Source organism: Henckelia pumila, chromosome 4, assembly GCF_033568475.1.
Source record: "Henckelia pumila isolate YLH828 chromosome 4, ASM3356847v2, whole genome shotgun sequence".
NCBI lineage: Eukaryota > Viridiplantae > Streptophyta > Magnoliopsida > Lamiales > Gesneriaceae > Henckelia > Henckelia pumila.
The window spans coordinates 74,772,018-74,793,930 of NC_133123.1; the positions used below are offsets into that span (position 1 = coordinate 74,772,018).

Sequence of the window (21,913 nt, forward strand, 5' to 3'; positions counted from 1 at the left end):
GTCAGATGCTAGGATAGCGAAAATATAGAGAGTGGTGTGTGCCCACGAGTGAAGAATTAGGATCCAAATAATGAAAATGAACCTGGTATTTATAGGAGAGAACTCCGGATTTAACGCCTACCTTCCTTATCAAGAATCCGCGAATCCCGGGATCACAATCCCGAATATTTAGGCTGAGATCTCGCCCGAATCTTGTCTGACAAAGGAAATAAAAAACATTTAATCTGAGCTGAACTGTTATCATGAGGACGATATACTACCTGGGGTCATATGGAAAAGGGATGAATGATCTATTGCTGAACCCCTGAACTCAACCCGAGCACTGATCCTAACATCTTAGCTAGCTCATCAAGGTTGTCCAACCCCTCTACCGAGCTAACTCCCTACTGACATCGGGGCTGAGATGAATTCCAGAGCTCCCAACCTAAGATGGAGATGATGGTGGAGGAGTTTGAAGGAGGTCCTGAGCTCCCGAGCTGAGCTCCCGAGCCGAACTGGATGATGGTGTGGAGGAGCTTGACTGAGCTCCCGAGCTGGGTGATGGTGGTGGAGGAGCTTGACGGATCTCCCGAGCCGACCTCCTGGACCATCCTGTCTATCTAAGGATTGATCTTTATCTTAAGGTCATCTTTGAGCTGAGGTTATTTTCTCATCGGGGTATCACAAGTCCCTCCCATAAAAGTCGAATTAAGGTCAAAGACTCGAAATTCGTTTTTATGTTGAGATGACCCTAAGTGGATGCCGAGCTAAGGTGCCTCACCGAGCCCAGCTGTCATTCCGGCAAGTACTATGTAACGGTAATTTTTTTTTTTTTTTTTTTGAATTCTATTCGATCTGAGCCGTCCACCTGCCCCAAGATCAACGACCTGGATTGATCCGAACTTTCTATAAATAGGCCTCACTGTAAAAATTTCATTTTTACTTTCTCCGTCTCTTGTTTTTGTGAATTCTCTCTTGAATTCCTTTCTTTTTCCGAGCTCCTTTGCTTTTCTTCCCTTCTCAAAGTTTCTGAGCTCCCTAAGTAAGTAAACACTCATCATGGCTACTTCTTCCCGAGCTTATTCTGGAAGCTCAGACGAAGTATTTGCTGAGGTGGATCGATTTGATTCCCTCGCTCTTACTGCAGGAGAGCCTACAGGCCAGGATCCTGCTTTCGCATCATCCCCTGCTCAGGATGATGACCTGGGCTACGACCCTGAAGCCCCTGTGGTGCCGTGGTATGAGCAATACCCCTCCGAGCTGGATGCTTCGGAGGAGGAGAAGATAAGAGCTCTATCCCACGCCCCTAAAAATTACAAGTTTGTCATTCCTGACCCCACAGACCGAGCTAACCACCCTCCTCTAGGATTTTATACTTTTTATTTAGATCAGCTGGAGGCAGGTCTTAGATTTTCCCTCCCCTTACTTTTCCAACAGCTCAGCCGATATTATGAGCTTCACCTAGGACAGTTCACCCCCAACTCCTTCCGAACTCTTTGTAGTTTTGTAGTTCTTTTTAGGACTCTAGGCTTTGAAGTTAACTGTTTTACCATTTGTAACTTCCTGCTGCCCAAACGTTCTGAGGAGGGCCCCTTTTATTTTTTCTGCCGACCCAACTGTAAATTTTTTAAGGGTTCTCCCAGCTCCAATAAAAATTGGAAAAATGCCTTCTTTTTTGTATGTCCCTCCGACGATTGGGACATATGTTCTGCCTGGAGGGATGTTCTCCCCCTCCTACCTGTTCCCACCCCGGGCTTTCGTCAAGGGGAATTGTTTACTGGAGCCCAAAGGGCTATAGGGGGAAGGTGCTTTGATGTCTCTGCCCTTTTGGCAGAGGACCTGCTCTGCCACCATGGGCTCAGCTCAGCAGATGTTTCTGTTCGAGGAAACTTAGGTACGGCCCTTCCCCCGCCCGTGCTCCGCTTTACTAATATTATGCTATCTCATTTCTTGTCCTGACCTTCCCTATGTCCCGTGCAGAAAAAAGGGTTATGGACTCAGCAATGAGGAGAATGTTAGAGAAGAAGAAAACAACTGCCCCATCAGGGAGCCGAGCTGCAGGGAGCTCAGCCAAATCTAAAGCCCCTTCACCACGGGCCACCAACAAGCCAGAGCCTTCTGCCACCCCGTCCAAAGGCTCCAAAAGGCGGGCACCGTCAAGCCCTCACCCGGAGGTAGTGGAGCTGGACTCCGGGAAGTCTTCTATTCCGGAGGTGGCGCCCCTTCGTCAGTTCAGGGCGGAGAAGCCTCAGACTCCCGTGGTCCGGTGCAGGACCAATTTCTTCAAAATGTACCACGATGCCCTGCGCATTGTGGGGATCGGGCCTACTCCCACGGCTGGGTCAGTCCTCCGGGATATGATTTCCCAGGCTGATGCCGATTATGTGAAAAGCCTTGGATGGGCTGAGCTGATGCAACGTTCTAACACTGCCTCAGCTGAGGTAACCTTCCTTTGTTCAGTACTTTATGTTCTTCTTTTGCATTCTCTTTTAATTGTTCTTTTTCCTTTCCTAGGCTGCTGTCCTGAACGCCGAGATGTCCCTCCGAGCTTCCATGACTCGAAAGCAACTCTCTAAGGATGCCCGAGGTTATGAAGCTCATTGTGCTGAGCTTAGCCAGTTAGCGGAGGAGGCAAAGCTTCGTTATGAGAAGGAGGTAGCCAATCTCCAAGCCCAGATGGAGGAAATGAGGATGGGCTTCCAAACTGAGCGGCTGAAGCATCAAAATGACCTCCGGGTTTCCGAGGTGCAGAAGGAGAATCTTCGGGGGGAACTCAAGGGGTCCCATGATCAACTTGCTCAGGCCCTTCAAGAACTAGAAGATTCCCGAGCTGAGCTTTCCAAGGGAGCTGAAGGCTTCAAGGAGGCATTCTTGAAGTCTGATGAGTATATGGACGAGGTGGCTGCTCAAGCCTATGGTTATCTGGCCAAAGGGTTCGACGGCTGCACTCAGCAGTTCAGGGTGGCAGGCTATCCTCCTGAAGGGACCCCTGTGGACTTCCTGGACCTAGACGGGTTTGCTCTCTCCCTTACCTCAGCAGAGGCAGCAAAAGAGGATGGGGGCGCAGATGAACAGGGTGAGGATGAGGGCGAGGGAGAGAATGAGAGTTAATTTAGGGTTTTTGGAGATGTAAACATTTAAATTTTTGTCAGATTATGCAAACTCAGTTCTATTATCATTCTTTTAGGTTATCACAATTTGAGTTGCGATTACTAACACCTTAAAATGAGCTGAGCCGAGCTCCCTGGAGGGATGCAAAATTAACACTTAAAAATAAACGAACACCCAAAAGGCATTGAGCTGAGCTTACCTCTAGGTGGCCGAGCTGATCTCCTTAAGGGGAGGTAAAATAACCACTTAAAAATAAAACAACACCTGAAAGGCCTTGAGATGAGCTGATCTCTAGGTAGCCGAGCCGAATTCCCTAAGGTGGCCGAGCTCCTGAAAGGGAGGCAAGATAAATACTTAAAAATTAACCAACTCCCGAAGGTGAGATGAGCTGAGCTCCTAAAGGGGGGCAAAATAGATGCTTAAAAATTAACTAACTCCCGAAGGTGATCTGAGCTGAGGGGAGGCAAAATAGATGCTTAAAAATTAACTAACTCCCAAAGGTGAGCTGAACTGAGCTCCTGAAGGGAGGCAAAATAGATGCTTAAAAATTAACTTACTCCCGAAGGTGAGCTGAACTGAGCTCCTGAAGGGAGGCAAAATAGATGCTTAAAAATTAACTAACTCCCGAAGGTGAGCTGAACTGAGCTCCTGAAGGGAGGCAAAATAGATGCTTAAAAATTAACTAACTCCCGAAGGTGATCTGAACTGAGATCCTGAAGGGAGGCAAAATAGATGCTTAAAAATTAACTAACTCCCGAAGGTGAGCTGAACTGAGCTCCTGAAGGGAGGCAAAATAGATGCTTAAAAATTAACTAACTCCCGAAGGTGAGCTGAACTGAGCTCCTGAAGGGAGGCAAAATAGATGCTTAAAAATTAACTAACTTCCGAAGGTGAGCTGAACTGAGCTCCTGAAGGGAGGCAAAATAGATGCTTAAAAATTAACTAACTCCCAAAGGTGAGCTGAACTGAGCTCCTGAAGGGAGGCAAAATACTTGTCTTAAAATAAGCTAACACCCGGAGGCGTTGAACAAAGCTGAGCTCCTTAAGGGGAGCAAAGTACTTGTCTTAAAATAAACTAACACCCGGAGGCGTTGAACAGAGCTGAGCTGTAGGAGCCGAGCTGAGCTGCCGGAGCCGAGCTGAGCCTCTGGAACCAAACTCCCGACCTGACCTAAAATGTGTTCTTAGATTGCCTAATTGGACTCCCGAGCTCCCGAGCTCCTCAACCAATATTCCTGGACCGTCAGCTCATCTACATGAGACCACTATGAAGTGACCCGCAACTGAACTGCGCTCGAAAATCAGGGTCGAGGTGACTAGACTAAGGCAAAGGGCTGAACCAAAGTCAGGGGCCTAAGAGGCGTGACTAAGGTGATGAGCTGAACCAAAGTCAGGGGCTTAAGAAGCGTGACTAAGGTGATGAGCTGAACCAAAGTCAGGGGCTCAAAGAGCGTGACTAAGGTGATGAGGTGATGAGCTGAACCAAAGTCAGGGGCTTAAGAAGCGTGACTAAGGTGATGAGCTGAACCCAAGTCAGGGGCCTAAGAGGCGTGACTAAGGTGATGAGCTGAACCAAAGTCAGGGGCTTAAGAAGCGTGACTAAGGTGATGAGCTGAACCCAAGTCAGGGGCCTAAGAGGCGTGACTAAGGTGATGAGCTGAACCAAAGTCAGGGGCTTAAGAAGCGTGACTAAGGTGATGAGCTTAACCCAAGTCAGGGGCCTAAGAGGCGTGACTAAGGTGATGAACTGAACCAAAGTCAGGGGCTGAAGAAGCGTGACTAAGGTGATGAGCTGAACCAAAGTCAGGGGCTTAAGAAGCGTGACTAAGGTGATGAGCTGAACCAAAGTCAGGGGCTTAAGAAGCGTGACTAAGGTGATGAGCTGAACCAAAGTCAGGGGCTCAAGGAGCGTGACTAAGGTGATGAGCTGAACCAAAGTCAGGGGCTCAAGGAGCGTGACTAAGGTGATGAGCTGAACCCAAGTCAGGGGCCTAAGAGGCGTGACTAAGGTGATGAGCTGAACCCAAGTCAGGGGCTTAAGAAGCGTGACTAAGGTGATGAGCTGAACCAAAGTCAGGGGCTCAAGGAGCGTGACTAAGGTGATGAGCTGAGGCACATTTACATCAATACTTCTGAAAAAATAACTACTTATAGATAAACGTAGAAAGTAGCTTGTACAAATTACAACTTAAAAGAAAATTGAACTTGCAACATTTAAGAATAATATTTGTGTAAATTGTAAGCGCTCCAAGGTCTCTTCAACATCTTTCCTTTTGAATCCTCCAAGTAGTAAGCATCCGAACTGAGCCTCATCACCACCTTGTATGGTCCTTCCCATTTAGGGTCGAGCTTCCCTACAGCCACCTCCTGAACTTTTCTCAGCACCAAATATCCTACCTGGAAATCCTTCCTGCGCACCCGACGATTATAGGACCGAGCTATCCTGTTCTTGTATGCCTCCATCCTGATAGCAGCAGCTTCTCTCTTTTCACCCAAAAAGTCTAAGTCTTCCCTCCTTCTCTTTCCATTTTCTTCATCATAGAAAATGATCCGAGCCGACTCCTCTCCAATTTCTACTGGCAGGACGGCCTCATTTCCATACACCATACTAAATGGAGTCTCTCCGGTTCCAATTCTTGGTGTGGTACGATATGACCATAACACACTAGGGAGCTCTTCCACCCAATTTCCCTGGGCTTGGCCTAAACGCGTCTTCAAGCTTTGCACCAAAGACCTATTAGTCACCTCCACCTGACCATTACTCTGAGGATAATGGACAGATGTGAAGTGTTGTTGAATTTTCATTTCTTTACACCAAGCTTGCACTCGAGCCCCTTGAAACTGCCTCCCATTGTCAGATATGAGCTTACGTGGTACTCCAAATCTGCACACAATATTCTTCCACAGAAATTTCAAGACTTCCCCTTCAGTAATTCGAGCTAAAGCCTCTGCCTCAACCCATTTAGAGAAGTAATCAATGGCAACCAACAAGAATTTCTTTTGAGCTGGGGCTGGAGGGAAAGGACCCACAATATCAATTCCCCATTGATCGAAAGGACATGCTGCTGCTATCCCTTTCATTAACGCTGCTGGTTGGTGCTGAAGTTTACTATGTCTTTGACAACTATCACAAGAAGTCACCAAAGTTATGGCATCTTTCAGAATAGTGGGCCAAAAATATCCTGCCAAGAGAACCTTGGGGGCTAGAGAATAAGACCCTAAATGATTACCACAACACCCCTCGTGTATCTCCTTTAGGACATAATGAGCTTCCTTGGGGCCTAAACACTTGAGAAGAGGTCCGGTAAATGACCTCTTATAAAGAACTCCCTCCATCATCACAAAGCGGAGACTCCTCTGTTTCAACCGATATGTCTTCTTCGGATCCTTGGGTAACTCACCTTTCTCTATGTAATCCAAGAGTCCCTTTCTCCAGTCACTCTCTTCCTGAGCTAATGGCGCGAGCTCAGTAGAGGGTGTCAATTCCACTTGCACAACAACTTCCCTGGTCTTCCAGCTATGAAGTGAGCTAGCCATCTTGGCGAGATAATCTGCTTTTTCATTGCCCTCCCTCGGGATTTGTTCAAACAATACCTCATCAAAGAAACCCTTAGCTTCCTCTATCGTCCTCATATATTCCTTCAGCTTTTCATTTTTGACTTCATATGTTCCATTCACCTGCTGGGCTACTAACTGTGAATCAGAGTAGAGGTGCACCCGAGCCGTCCCAGCTTGCTTAGCTGCTCGGAGGCCAATCAACACAGCCTCATACTCTGCTTCGTTATTAGAAGCTCGAAAATCCAACCTAACTGCCAATCTGATCTCATCTCCACGAGGGGAGATCAAAAACACCCCCACCCCACATCCTTCACTATTAGAAGAGTCGTCAACGTATACTTTCCACAAATCCTCTGCTTCCATATGTCTCGTTTCGGCAAGGAAATCAGCTAACGCCTGGGCCTTAACGGCCGTCCTTGGTGCATACTGGATATCATACTCACTGAGCTCCGTAGTCCACTTTACCAACCTTCCCGAAATATCAACTCGATTTAATATCCTCCCAATATGGCTGTTGGTTAGCACCACAATAGGATGTGATAGAAAGTAAGGTCTGAGCTTCCTTGCTGTCATAACCAAGGCTAATGCTAACTTTTCCACCTCTGAATACCGAAGTTCTGCACCCTTAAGAGCATGTGAGAAGAAATAGATAGGGTGTTGAGCTGTTCTCTCCTGCCTAATAAGTACTGAGCTAACGGCCCCTTCCAAAGCTGATAAGTAGATGTACAATGGTTCACCAGGAATTGCCTTAGCCAACACAGGGAGCTCAGCTAAGTAACTCTTTAAGTCATCAAATGCATTCCCGCATTCATCATCCCATTCAAACTTCTTGGCTTTGCGAAGCACCTTGAAGAAAGGTAAGCTTCTATGGGCTGATCTTGATATAAATCGAGACAAGGCTGCAATCCTTCCTGCCAACCTTTGAACTTCTTGCAAGTTACGGGGAGCAGACATGGATTGAATAGCCTGCACCTTCTCAGGATTGGCCTCTATGCCCCTCTCAGTAACCATATACCCCAAAAACTTACCTCCCCTGACTCCGAATACACACTTCTCCGGATTAAGCTTCACCTGATAAGCCCTCAAAGTCGAGAAAGTCTCCTCTAGGTCGGCCAGCAACCCCACATCATCCTGAGACTTTACCAGAATATCATCTACATAAACTTCCACATTTCTGCCAATTTGGGAGGCAAACACTCTGTCCATGAGTCTTTGATAAGTGGCCCCTGCATTCTTCAAACCAAAAGGCATCACTCTGTAACAAAAAGTTCCATGAGAGGTGGTGAAACTTACTTTGTCCTGATCTTCCTCCACCAGAGGAATTTGATGATACCCCTGATATGCATCCATGAAGCATAAGTACTGATGACCTGCCGTTGAATCAACCAATTGATCAATTCGAGGCAGGGGATAGCAATCCTTTGGGCATGCCTTATTTAGGTCCCTGAAATCAACACACATCCTCCACTTGCCTGAACTCTTAGGGACAAGAACCACATTGGATAACCAGGTAGGGAATTGCACTTCCCTAATGTGTCCTGCTTTAAGAAGTTCCTCTACCTCTTTTTTAATGACCTTATCCTTGTCTGGACCAAAGTGTCTCTTCTTCTGTTTTATCGGTCTTACTCCCACAAGAATATTTAATCGATGAACCATAATTTCTGCACTGACCCCTGTGAGCTCCGATACAGACCAAGCAAAAACATCTTTGTTCTTCCTTAAGCAACCAACCAAATTTTGCTTCACTGATGGGCTCAGATCAGCAGCTAATTTGACAATCTGAGCTCCCGGGATTAATTCCACCTTCTCATGACCTTCTTCAGACATCAGAAGCACCTTCTGTCCGTGCGCCTTCGATGTTCGACCTATTGAAATCATTCCTACCTCCCTCTTCTTCTTCTTTGAATCAATCCTTACCTCATTCACATAGCATAACCGAGCTGCTTTCTGATCACCCCAAACAACCCCCACTTCTCTTCCACTTGGGAACTTCAACTTCTGATGATAGGTAGATGCCACGGCTCGGAAATCACTCAGGGCAGGGCGCCCCAATATTCCATTGAAAGAGGATGGTGCCTCCACCACGGTGAAGCAAGCCATTTTGGTTACTCTCTGCTCTCCACTCCCAAGGGACAAGGGGAGCACTATCTGTCCCAATGGTTGCAGAGCATGACCCGTGAACCCATACAACTCTGTGGTGATTGGATCTAATTCAAATCCTTCCAATTTCATTTGGTCCAGAGTTTCTTTAAAGATAATGTTTACTGAACTCCCAGTATCCACAAAGATACGAGCCACATCATAATTGGCTATGGTCAAGGTGACCAGTAGGGGATCATTATGAGGTAACACCACATCCTTTAAATCTTCCCTTCCGAAACTGATGTTCGGGTCAGTGGGACAGCTGAGCTGAGAACTTACCTCAAAATTTTCCAACCTACGCCCGTGAGCTTTGCGAGCCCTTCCCGAATCTCCATCCGTACTACCACCGGAGATCATATGGATAACACCCAGATCGGGATGATTTGCAATCTGCTGCACCCTATCTCCTCGACCGTTTGGAGGAGCTCTTCCCTGATGATCACCTTGATTCTCTCTATCTTCATTCCTTTGATTCCTCCATTGGGGAGCTCGGCCTTGGCGAGGAGGATTTGCTCTTCGAGTCAGCTCAGCTCTGATTCGAGGGTCATCATACATGATCCTTTGAACCTCCTCACCTAACCTTTGACAATCATTGGTGATATGCCCATACTCCTGATGAAAATCGCAAAACTTGTCAGATGGCGGTAACCGCGGGCCTTTCTCAGCATTGCGGGGCCTCACAAGTGCTCGCCTATCCTCACATACTTGCATTGCCTTCTCCAGGCTCACCGATAGGGGTACATAGGGATAGGGTCCTTTGGTCCTGTTCATCTCTTCTGCCACCCTCTTCCTTCCTCCTTCTGTCTTTCCCTCGGCCTTTGCTCCCACCTTGGCACTAGGTTTACTCCCAGACATTCCTTCCTGTCTCCTCTGCCTCTGTGCATCTTCCAAATTCACGTACTTCTCAACTCTACTAAGGAGCTCATCATAAGTCAAAGGAGGCTTCTTGACTAAGGATCTGAAAAACTCCCCTCCTCTCAACCCTTGAGTGAAAGAGTTGACCAAGGTGTCAGCAGTGGCAGCAGGTACTTCCAGAGCTGCTGTATTGAAGCGTTGAACATACTCCCGCAACGATTCCACCTCAGATTGCTTCATATTGAACAAACTGAGAGAAGTCTTCAAATATTTCTTGCTACTCGCATACTGGTGTAGAAAAGCTGAGCTGAAGTCATTGAAACTCTGAATACTACCAGGCTGTAAAAGGTTGAACCATTGCTGGGCTGACCTTACCAAAGTAATGAGGAAGACCCGACATTTAATTGCATCTGAATATCTATGCAACAAGGCTGCATTTTCAAATCTCTCCAAGTATTCCTCTGGATCTGAGCTCCCGTCATACTCCCCTAAAGTGGGCTGCTTAAAATTTGCAGGGAGTTCCTCATCTAGAATAGCCCGAGCAAAAGGACTTTCCCTTTGTATAGGCCCAGGCCGACCTCCTACTTGCCGACCTAGTCTCCTAATCTCTTCCCACACCGCATCCATTGGGTTTGGCTGACCCACGGGAGGAGGTGGTGGATTGTGACCCATGGCCGCTTGCACCGTTTGAGTGATGAACTGGCTGAGCTGATCTACAGTCATATCTGCCACATTTCCTCTTCCCCTTCCTCTTCCTCTTCCTGCCATATCTACGTCTTAGCTCGATTTTCCCACAGACGGCGCCAATTGATATACCTCAATAAAGTGATCTCCTTGGACGAGCTAAAGAAACTCCTCCAAATAAGAGATGAACTGCTGCTGACCTGAAACCACTAACAAGAATGTTAAGGGGGGTCCGGAAGGTGTTTCGGCGTATCCCCTCCGACGCTCAAGTCAGATGCTAGGATAGCAAAAATATAGAGAGTGGTGTGTGCCCACGAGTGAAGAATTAGGATCCAAATAATGAAAATGAACCTGGTATTTATAGGAGAGAGCTCCGGATTTAACGCCTACCTTCCTTATCAAGAATCCGCGAATCCCGGGATCACAATCCCGAATATTTAGGCCGAGATCTCGCCCGAATCTTGTCTGACAAAGGAAATAAGAAACATTTAATCTGAGCTGAACTGTTATCATGAGGACGATATACTACCTGGGGTCATATGGAAAAGGAATGAATGATCTATTGCTGAACCCCTGAACTCAACCCGAGCACTGATCCTAACATCTTAGCTAACTCATCAAGGTTGTCCAACCCATCTATCGAGCTAACTCCCTACTGACATCGGGGCTGAGATGAATTCCAGAGCTTCCAACCTAAGATGGAGATGATGGTGGAGGAGTTTGAAGGAGGTCCTGAGCTCCCGAGCTGAGCTCCCGAGCCGAACTGGATGATGGTGTGGAGGAGCTTGACTGAGCTCCCGAGCCCCCGAGCTCCCGAGCTGGGTGATGGTGGTGGAGGAGCTTGACGGATCTCCCGAGCCGACCTCCTGGACCATCCTGTCTATCTAAGGATTGATCTTTATCTTAGGGTCATCTTTGAGCTGAGGTGATTTCCTCATCGGGGTATCACATTTTTTTTCCATTTCAAACTTGCATGTTATTTACTTTTAACAAAACATGTTAATCTTCTATTATTCTTCTGTTATTTATTTACCGTTATTTATTTATCTATTTTTTGGGAAAGTAAATCTTCCCATTAGTGGAAGCTGGAAGATGACGACCCGTGAATGTACAATTTGCACAATGTCAGACTGAAATCAACGATGACCAATATTCTAAAGCTTCCATTTTTCTCGATTTTCATCACGATATCGAAACATCGAAGAAATAAAATTATTTATTTAATTAGTGAATCCATTATATACTGGTAAAAAAAGTTTATAAAAAATAAATAAAACCAAGTTCGTAGGGAAAAAAAAAGCTCATAAATCCCGTGTACAATAAAATATCAAATAAACAAATTAATTGCTAAAATTTATATATAGTAGCATCGTGACAGAAATAGTTTGGGCTACCACGTGGTAGTTGATGTGTTAGAGATTATTAAAGGTCACACTGGTTTAATTTTCAATACATTCATCGAAAAATATTTATTCATCGGTTGGCTCGTTTGATGAATGATAAATACGAAAGAAAAGAAATACATAGTTATTCTTTAAACTTCGAACATTATAAAAGTTGAGTCGAATGTATAATATTAATAAGATTATTGAATGTCATTATTCGCACCAATTGACGACTGTTGAAATCCAAAAGTCACCGAATGGTCAGTCACCGACCAATCACGGGCTACCCAAATTCTTAATTTGCACGCATCACCGCACCTCTTGATCAGCAAAAAACTGGCTGGCAGACCAAAGAGCATTATATAAACAAATAACCAAAAGAAAAGGGAAACAAAATTCCTTATTATTTTATGTGTAAAAATTATTTTATTCCTCAAGCATCTGCTTATAAATGGGTAATTTGCATTTTGATGAGAACTTTTCGTGGCAATATGATATATTTTTTACAATTTATGAATGAGCTAAATGTCAAATATATATATAGAGGAGATGAATGCAAATAATTAATTCGTTTTTATATATAATTGTTATCCTATACATTGATGGGTGCACCTTCTGGATGACATTCCTTGTCCGTTTTATTAATTATTATTATTACTATTATTTTAAATTCTCAAAGATGTTCATGAAAATATTTTGTGAAAATATCACATCGATTGTCGCCTCACACATCCATTGGAGTACGAGTACGAGTATGAGTATGAGTATGAGTATGAGTATGAAATTATTTTCATAATTTTTCCGATAATGTGTAATTTAAATTTTTAATATGTTTAAATATATAAAAATTGTCTTTAAAATCATAAAACAAAAATACAATTAAAATGATATTTTTATAACATCACGGCATGACACTATAAAACGATCAAAGAAATTAAATTAAATTAAAAATACAAAAACTTGACTAAAAAATTAAAACATTAAAAAAATGTGATTTATATTAATCTCTACTGAATACTGATTAAGTTTTGAAATATATGTAGAAAATATGATGAAAAATTATTTAATATACAAAAAAAGGAGTTAGAATCATATTAATATTTTTATATATGAGCATTTACTAAAAAACATAAAGGATATTTAAGAACCTATTTATTTTTTCAAAATGGTCATTAGCTCTTTTCATATTTGACGAGAGTTTTATGCATTTCACCCTAAAATTTTTTGTATAACTTAGATTTAGCTAGTGTTCTAGATTGCTTCCAGTGAATGTTTTGTGAAAGAGAATTTCAAAAATGCTTCCTAAAAATAATTTCAAACACTACCTAATTCAGATCCGGAAAACTTATAAATTGTAAGCTCTAAAACAACTTAAAAGCTATTTTTAAGAGCTTAAAGCTCTTCCAAACACCCTCTTAAGTAAGAATTAAGACAATGTAATCTTCTCGCAACAATGCAGCTTGCCAGCTCATATCAACTCATAAGAAATTTATCTCCGTGTTTAAATAATTTTTATAATAATTTGAGTTAATTAATTTTTTTCAGACAAAAAGGTATGAAATATCCGAGTATATATATATATGCTTAAGAAATTTTATGGTAAAGGTAATTAATTATATTCAATATATTATGAACATATATTGAATTCTTTTTCTTCTCGAAACATATATAAATTTAATACACAAAAACTCCTATGAGACGATGGACCAATTTTTTTGAGACAGTTCTCCTATTCAATCGATCGATCTCACTCATGAAAATGTATTACTTTATATATCAAATAAAATATAATATTTTTTAAATACATTCCTACATTCATCCGTGTAATTGAGTTAGGCATTGGATATTACTGAATACCAAATATACTCTTTAGCTTGAGAGTAGAGGTTGGTCTAGGAATCAAAATATGTGGGAAGTGCACTTAAGATAAAAAGGGACCATCTTTTAAGTTTAATATAGAGAACTTTTTAATTTTTGGAAAAAAAAACATGCATAAATTAAATTACATTGCTTTTAAAACTTTAAAAAAAAAAAAAAAAAAAAAAAAAACTATCTCCTCTCTATAAGTTGGATCAAGAACTTGGACAAAAGGAAGCACATTAAGATATATAAAAACCACATATCTCACGTTTGAGACGAGATATCATGTTCGAGACATAACTATAACAATCCAAAACCGACGAAAAAGGTACCAACACGATGATCAAAGGAACAAACGTGAGTTTTCCGCAGTCCCTCCGAAAGAGAAAAGTTAATCCGAAGAAAGAAGATAAAGCTCAACGTACACTACACAAATCCCATTTCCCTTTCGCAATCATTTTCAAACATGGAAAACTTCTTCACTCAAAATAAACTACTAAAATAAACAAAGCAACACATTATGCATAATAAAGGGGCGATTTCTGCACTTCCACCGACTGAGACTCTTTTTCCACAAAAAAAACTTGAATATATATTTAAACACAAGCAAGATTCTCTGGTGTAAAACAAAGTGACAATCAATGGGCCCAGAGATTGATTATACGGCATTTATCCATCACGGGTAGCTAAAATACAACACGCATTATCTTTGCATTAATCCTTATAAATCCCACACCTTTTCAAGATTTAATTTTTATACACACTCTGTTTTCGCTTCCAAATTCTTAGAATAGAACGGACCCTTTTCTCTCTTCTTTTGCAGCGGGCTCATACCAACTCGATGGCTCCTCTAGGACACGTTTGTTCCCTCTCTTTCTACGTATTTTGCATCATTGTGTCGAATTCCAGGCTGATTTCGGGCCAGAGCAAGCCCGTGTTCGCCTGCGATGTTTCGAGCAATCCGGGGCTGAAGAATCTCAGCTTCTGTGATTCGTCATTGGATTTAAAAACCAGGGTGAGTGATCTGGTGAGCAGGCTGACACTGCAGGAGAAGATCGGGTGGCTCGTGAATGGTGCCAAGGGGGTCAACAGGCTCGGAATCCCGAATTACCAGTGGTGGTCCGAGGCTTTACATGGAGTCTCCTACGTCGGGCCTGGAACCAAGTTTTCGGGCCTGGTTCCTGGCGCCACTAGCTTCCCTCAGGTCCTCCTCACTGCTGCCACTTTCAATGAATCACTCTTTGAATCCATTGGAAAGGTAAAATGCCTGTCATTGATTCTTCATTGCTTTTCATCACTTCCCTTCTGTAGTAGCTAGTACTGGGATTGCTTCCATATTTTTCGTGGTTTTTTATTTTATACTTATTTAATGAATATATAACATTTATGTTTGAGACAGAGAGAGTGTTTGTTTTCGAGAGATAGGTCGGCGATTAGTATATAAGCAATGCTCGTATGTTAGATCTAACGGCCCATGTTTTCTGCGGACGAAATGTTCATATGAATATCTCGCTTGCATAAAAAGATGGATCGTTACATTGAGTACTAACACAATGGGGTAGCATCGACCAATTCATTTTGGAACTGGATTCCATGACTGGAAAACCTCGTCGGTTATTTTTAGTATTTTGTCAGTGGATTCTTGAATTTTGCAGACATGATGAGCAGAGAAAAGAGTTTCAGACCAGCATTAATATCGTTTTTTGTCCACTGCAAACAAAGTTTTCTAAATGTGCAATTTAATGTATATGGTTGAAGCTGGTGGTTGGCTGAATTTATGCTCCAGTGATCAATGTGGACACTGGAATTTGAGTACTTTCGAATGTTTATCGATAATCTTTCTTGATAAATATATATATATTTTTATTGGAGTCCAGTTGTTCACTTTCATTCAAGTTCAACAGATTTTTTTAGTTCTAAATTTTTGTGATAATATCGTGAAAGTGGAATCGATCCATACATGTGATGAGGAATAATACTTTTAAAGTAAAAAATAATGTTTTTCGTGAGTTGAGTTCGGTTGGACATCTTTATAACAAAATTGTCATGTAAAAGTTGCTTTTGTTTAGATATGCACATAATTTTCATGAGTTTAACAAATACATGTCACCATCCCATTGTATTCTTTAATATTTTATTTAGTGCGTTGGTTACGCTAATTCAGACGGCAAGAGTTGTATTGAATGTTGTTGTTGATGAATTTGTACCATGATGTCGTGTTATAGACGTTGTCATGCTGATTGATCATATTAAATATTTTTCAGGATCTTGGATGTTATTATATCATCTTTTATAGTCATGAAACATACTATATACACATATACATAATTTGTATATTCTTCGCATCAAAATTGTATATCCAGTGAGTGAGTATCATCTTAGTAATACTCACGTAAGTGTCGACACCACGTATAACCACTTTAAGAATGTTTCGAATTGAATCGGAGCTCAAGATGGAGTTAATATAATTCACGTGATGGAACTTTTTTAGCCTGAGTTGGACCAAAAAGTTCGTCTTTTTAGCTTTGAGTTTGACTCAAGAATATGAAATATGAATATTATAAGTCAAAATTCGATTTATTTGTATCCCTAGTTCAAAACCCTTATAACCTATAGAGCATGCATATGGTAGGTAATATTTAATTTATGTAGAGGGCAAATCACTTATAGGATATTTTTTAGATTTGAGACGCAGAAAGCCTATGTAGTGGTAAAGTAGTTGATTTTGAAGGACAATTTATGTTATTCATACACCTGCTTCACGATTTTGACATTTTAATAATCAAAAAGCCCTTTGCTTTAATATTATTAATCATTGTGACAGTGAGTGGGTCTGATTTAGACTTGTTAACTACATATTGAGTTGGTTTAGGGAAAATCTCATGACATGCAATATCTAATCATGCATGTAAATCAATATACGGGTATATTGAATAAATGACGTGAATCCCACTTGTAACGATAAATGACTAAAAACTCTAAAGACAGTTGTTCTTTCCCACTCGATATTGACTCCTCGAAAATCTTGATGTTTATAGGTGGTCTCAACGGAGGCAAGAGCGATGTACAACGTTGGATTAGCCGGATTGACGTTTTGGTCGCCAAATATCAACATTTTCCGGGACCCCAGATGGGGACGGGGCCAAGAAACCCCGGGAGAAGACCCTGTACTATCGAGCAAATATGGAGCAGCATATGTTCGAGGTCTGCAGCAAAGAGATGATGGTGATAAAGAGAGACTCAAAGTTGCTGCTTGCTGCAAACACTACACGGCTTATGATCTTGATAATTGGAAAGGGTTCCAAAGATACAATTTTGATGCTGTGGTATTGATTTATGTTGGATTTGAATCTCCGTATGCTATTTGAAATTTTCATTGGCTTTTGATCATTCGCGGGATCTTCGTCTTTAGGTGACAAAGCAAGATATGGATGATACGTTCCAGCCCCCGTTCAAGAGCTGTGTTCTTGATGGAAATGTTGCTAGTGTGATGTGTTCCTATAATCAAGTCAATGGCAAGCCAACTTGTGGTGATCCTGATCTGTTAGCTGGCGTGATTCGAGGCCAATGGAACCTGAATGGGTACATGGTTGTTGATTTTTTGCCATAAAGTCATAGAACTTTTCCCTGTTTCTTAAATTTTGATTTCTACAGGTACATTGTTACAGATTGTGATTCTTTGAATGAGATGTTTTATACTCAAAAGTACACCAAAACACCAGAAGAAACAGCTGCTCTGTCCTTGAACTCAGGTCTGTTTTGTGTAACAGAGTGAAAATGCTGTGATTTTTGGATCCGTTTGGATACAGAAAACGTGACTTCGTTTTTTGCGCAGGCTTGGATCTTAACTGTGGAGATTTCTTGAGCAGTTTCACACTAGGTGCGGTGACCAAGGGACTGGTTAACGAGACAGTAATCGACGGAGCCATCTCTAACAATTTTGGGACAATGATGAGATTAGGATTCTTTGATGGTGATCCTAGTAAACAGAAATATGGAAACCTTGGTCCAAAGGACGTCTGTACTGAGGCAAACCAAGAACTTGCACGTGAAGCTGCACGACAAGGGATCGTTTTGCTCAAGAACACGAAAGGGTCGTTGCCCTTGTCTGCCACTTCCATCAAGAACTTGGCAGTCATTGGTCCTAACTCGAATGCAACTCACACCATGCTCGGGAACTACGAAGGTATACATATCAAAAATCTCTTCACAAACTCGGTTTTCTTGTTTTTCGACACTTAAGCTAGCTTACTACTGTTTTCAGGCACTCCGTGCAAGTACACAAGTCCACTGCAGGGTCTAGCAGCCTTGGTTGCAACAGTGTATCAGCCTGGTTGTGCAGATGTGAAGTGTGCTACTGCTCAAGTAGACGCGGCCAAGAAAGTAGCATCAACGGCTGATGCTGTTGTTATGGTGATGGGCTCGGATCAATCTGTTGAGGCCGAAAGCCTCGACAGAGTCGACATCACTCTTCCAGGGCAGCAGCAACTTTTGATAAACTCGGTCGCAGGAGTGTCAAAAGGACCTGTGATTCTAGTCTTAATGACCGGAGGAGGCATGGACGTGCAGTTTGCGAAAGATAATCCTAATATTACAAGCATTCTCTGGGTAGGTTTCCCGGGAGAAGCCGGAGGAGCAGCGATCGCAGATGTAATCTTCGGATTGCATAATCCAGGTACCGTTTCTTGAAGTTGTAAGAAATGTAAATACTCTGAATCTTTAGTCCAAATTCACACAGAAACTGAAATACATTTTCACTTGTGGTGCTGCAGGAGGAAAACTACCAATGACTTGGTACCCACAATCATATGTAAACCAAGTTAACATGACAAATATGAACATGAGACCGGACCCTGCGACCGGATACCCCGGTAGGACATATCGTTTCTACAAGGGAGACACTGTTTTTTCATTCGGGGACGGTCTAAGTTACTCCCAATTCTCTCACAGCTTAGTGAAAGCTCCACAGCTCGTATCCGTGCCATTGCAAGAAGATCATGAATGCCATTCATCTGCATGCATGTCCATTTACGCGGTGGAAGAAACTTGCAAGAACGTGGCATTCGACATTCATGTGAGAGTCAAAAACACAGGAAAAATGAGCGGAAGCCACACCGTTTTCTTGTATTCGACCCCTCCAGAAGTTCACAATTCACCTCAGAAACACTTGCTAGACTTTGAAAAGCTGCATTTGACACCACAGGGGGAAGGGTTGGTTCGATTCAGCGTCGACGTTTGCAAGCATTTGAGCGTGGTGGATGAAGATGGCAATCGAAAGGTGGCGCTGGGGCAGCATGTGCTTCATGTTGGAACATTGACACACACATTGAATGTGAGGATTTGAAGAAACAATCCTCATGTTTGGTTAATTATTTGCATCTTCATAATTATTTTCTTGACCTCTCATTTTCCCACCAAAGAAAGGAAAGGAGAGATGTAGCACAAGAATGAATAGTGTAAGAAATTAATGTTATCATTATTAAATGAAAACAATTGCTGCAAAAATTTCTTCTGAAGTTCATTCTTTTGAATGCCAACTTGTGTTGTCAAAACATTGTGAAAGGAAGACTAAGATTTTGTCTTCAATTTTCCTTTTTTTCTCAATTTATTACTAAAATCAAATGCTATTTTTTTATTAAAAAAAAAACTAGCATGAAAATCTATCGTCACTACCTTTCAATATGTACGGAACCCCGAGCTAATGCAGTGACTACCTCTCACAGTCACTATCTCTCGATGTATTCTGAATAAACCCCGAGCTAATGCAAAGACTATCTCCTTGATTTCAGCATTGGTAAAATGTTAATCGTCGAATTTGTGTTTTATGTTTTTGTCAAATAAGATTATTATCTGATTGGGCCAATTTATGAAAAATTAGTTGGGCTCTTTTCCTATTTTGAAAATAAAATATTCTCAATAGACAGCCCAATTCTTTACGGGTTTACTTCAACATTTTGTCTCTTGTGTTGTATTTGAATTTGTGGATTTGATTTGGAGAACAATTTAATAGAGGGATTTCAAATGACACGCATTTTTTTTTTTTTTGAATTTCACCACAACCATTGAAATTGTGTAACTTTTTATAGTATGCAGCGGAATTGAAATTCATTTGAATTTTGTTCATCCAAATAATTCAAGAAATCTAAAATTATTATCTTAAATGCATCCATTCAAACATAACCTTAGTGAAATTCGTTGGCCTAATTTTATCGGATTGGACTTTTTTTTTTTTTTACAAGCATTGGACTTTTTTTTTCAACACACATTGGAAAAAAAAAGGTTTAATTTTGTTATGTGGTAAGTTTAATTATAATTTATATAGACACCATCAATTTGGAAAAATGTTTTGGCACAGTATAAAAAAATAGTAATGAAAAAGTATGGAAATATAATATTTAAATATTTTAATTATTTGTGTTTAAATAATTTTCATTTTATTTATTTTAAAAAAAAATTCTAAACAAAATTTCAAATTCGAATATTTTTTTATTGTCAAGCTTTTTCCATCGAAAAAGTTATTAGATATTGATATACTAGTTTGTTTCCAAAAACAAAAAAAAAACAAAAAAAAAAAGGAAAGGAAAGGAAAGGAAAGAAAAGAAAAGAAAAGAAAAAAAAGATAGAAATATACTAGTTGTAGCCGATGCATACGTGTATACTTGTGTGCAAAAATAGTAGTCAAAATGAAAGATATTACAGTTCACAGTTTGAAATTCATATCCAAAGAGGGACAAAAAAATGAATTTATTGTCCAAGAACATACAGTTTTTTTTATTTTTTCTCTCATGTTTTTTTTGTCTGATTTAAATATCGGAGGGATCACGCTAGAAAGAATCTCGACGCCTCTAATCGGTTTTTTTATGATTTTCAGACAAAGACATATGAAAGAATAAAAAAAATTGGATTGACATCAATATCCAAAGAGAAACAAAAAAATGTATTTATTGTTTGGCCAAGTACATACACACAACTTTACATGAAAAAATCATTCTGAAATTGGAGAAGAAAATTCATGATCACACGATTCCTTACCAATATTCATATTTGATTATAATAGTTGCCACCAACAAAATCAAGAAATGACATCTAGCAATTGGCAAAAACAATGATTGATATTTAATTATTTGGCATTTTATTCTAAGCAAGTTTCCTATTACGACCATTTCCCCAAATATTTATATTAAATAACTCTCGAACTGCATCGCGTATGATCATAAGTATTTTGTTTTTTCTTTGTTTTTACTTTTTTTATCAGCGATATTATTCGAATTGATGATATTATTCGAATGTAAGATCAAATAATCACGAATTCAATTTCTTATAAAAAGTTAAAAATATTTTCTCGATCGAACCTATCACACTAAATTTATCTAATACTACTTTATTTTTTTGACAAGATCTAATACTACTTCATTAAACTCAAAAGATAGAACCATAATTAACAACTACGATTTCACCGTCAAAAAAATAAATGAGTATAAGATTCCATTGCCTCGAACTAGGACCATTGGCATTGCCAAGTGGACAAATATGGCGTCACTCTAGATCCCATCACCGTATATTAATTAAACTACAAGATTTTAATTGAAAAAGAACAACTCCTTTCCCAAGAACAAGTTGCCACAAAATAGCTTGACTTTCTTGTTTTGAAAGTTCACCTATTATTATTTAAACAAAACGATTGTAGCCATTGGCATGAACAAAGTGTCACCAATCTTTATTCTTAGCATCAACATTATTTTTTTAAATCCCAACATAGGATTTTAATTTGTTTTTATTACATGTATAAACATATATATCATCTTATTTTTCAATCAGTTCTGCAATAGCTGTCATTCATTTTATTATACGAATGATAGAATTATGTCATTCTAAAAAAAATTGTTTAACCATTTAATACGAAAGATTATAGATTTGTTGCTTTCACATCCTAATTTCAAGTTTTCAACTAACTTTATAATCGAGTTCGATTAATGGATAGATCAAATAAGCAAACTTGAAAAATAATATAAAATATCGGTATTCCATTGTATAACATATATATCATATACACCTGAAAAATTATATAAAAATTTAATAAATTTGATTTTTTTAAAAAAATAAATAAGATTATATAAATTTTCTATCGTTGAAACACGATTTCGATTTTTACAATATATATCAGCACCCAAAAAAATAAAATAAGTGATTGATCAAAGGATTTGGTAAGATAAGGACAGGCCATTTACATAAGATAATCCCAGATTCAATATAAAATTATTAATCCTACGTGTCTCTTAATTGTATCTTCTTGAATATTCAGCTGCCTTGTTGGGGCAATTGAATATCCACCCACTTGG

At 40.5% G+C, this 21,913-nt stretch overlaps 1 protein-coding gene across 1 annotated transcript; it reads left to right on the forward strand.

The window, feature by feature from the left end:
- Positions 1 to 14,182: 14,182 nt before the first annotated feature.
- Positions 14,183 to 19,079, forward strand: LOC140859894 (beta-xylosidase/alpha-L-arabinofuranosidase 2-like). The gene is made up of 7 exons (XM_073262507.1): positions 14,183 to 14,832; positions 16,613 to 16,900; positions 16,987 to 17,156; positions 17,229 to 17,326; positions 17,410 to 17,760; positions 17,839 to 18,249; positions 18,347 to 19,079. The coding sequence occupies exons 1-7, from the start codon at positions 14,416 to 14,418 to the stop codon at positions 18,916 to 18,918; spliced, it is 2,307 nt and encodes a 768-aa protein (XP_073118608.1). The 5' UTR covers positions 14,183 to 14,415; the 3' UTR covers positions 18,919 to 19,079.
- Positions 19,080 to 21,913: the final 2,834 nt, after the last annotated feature.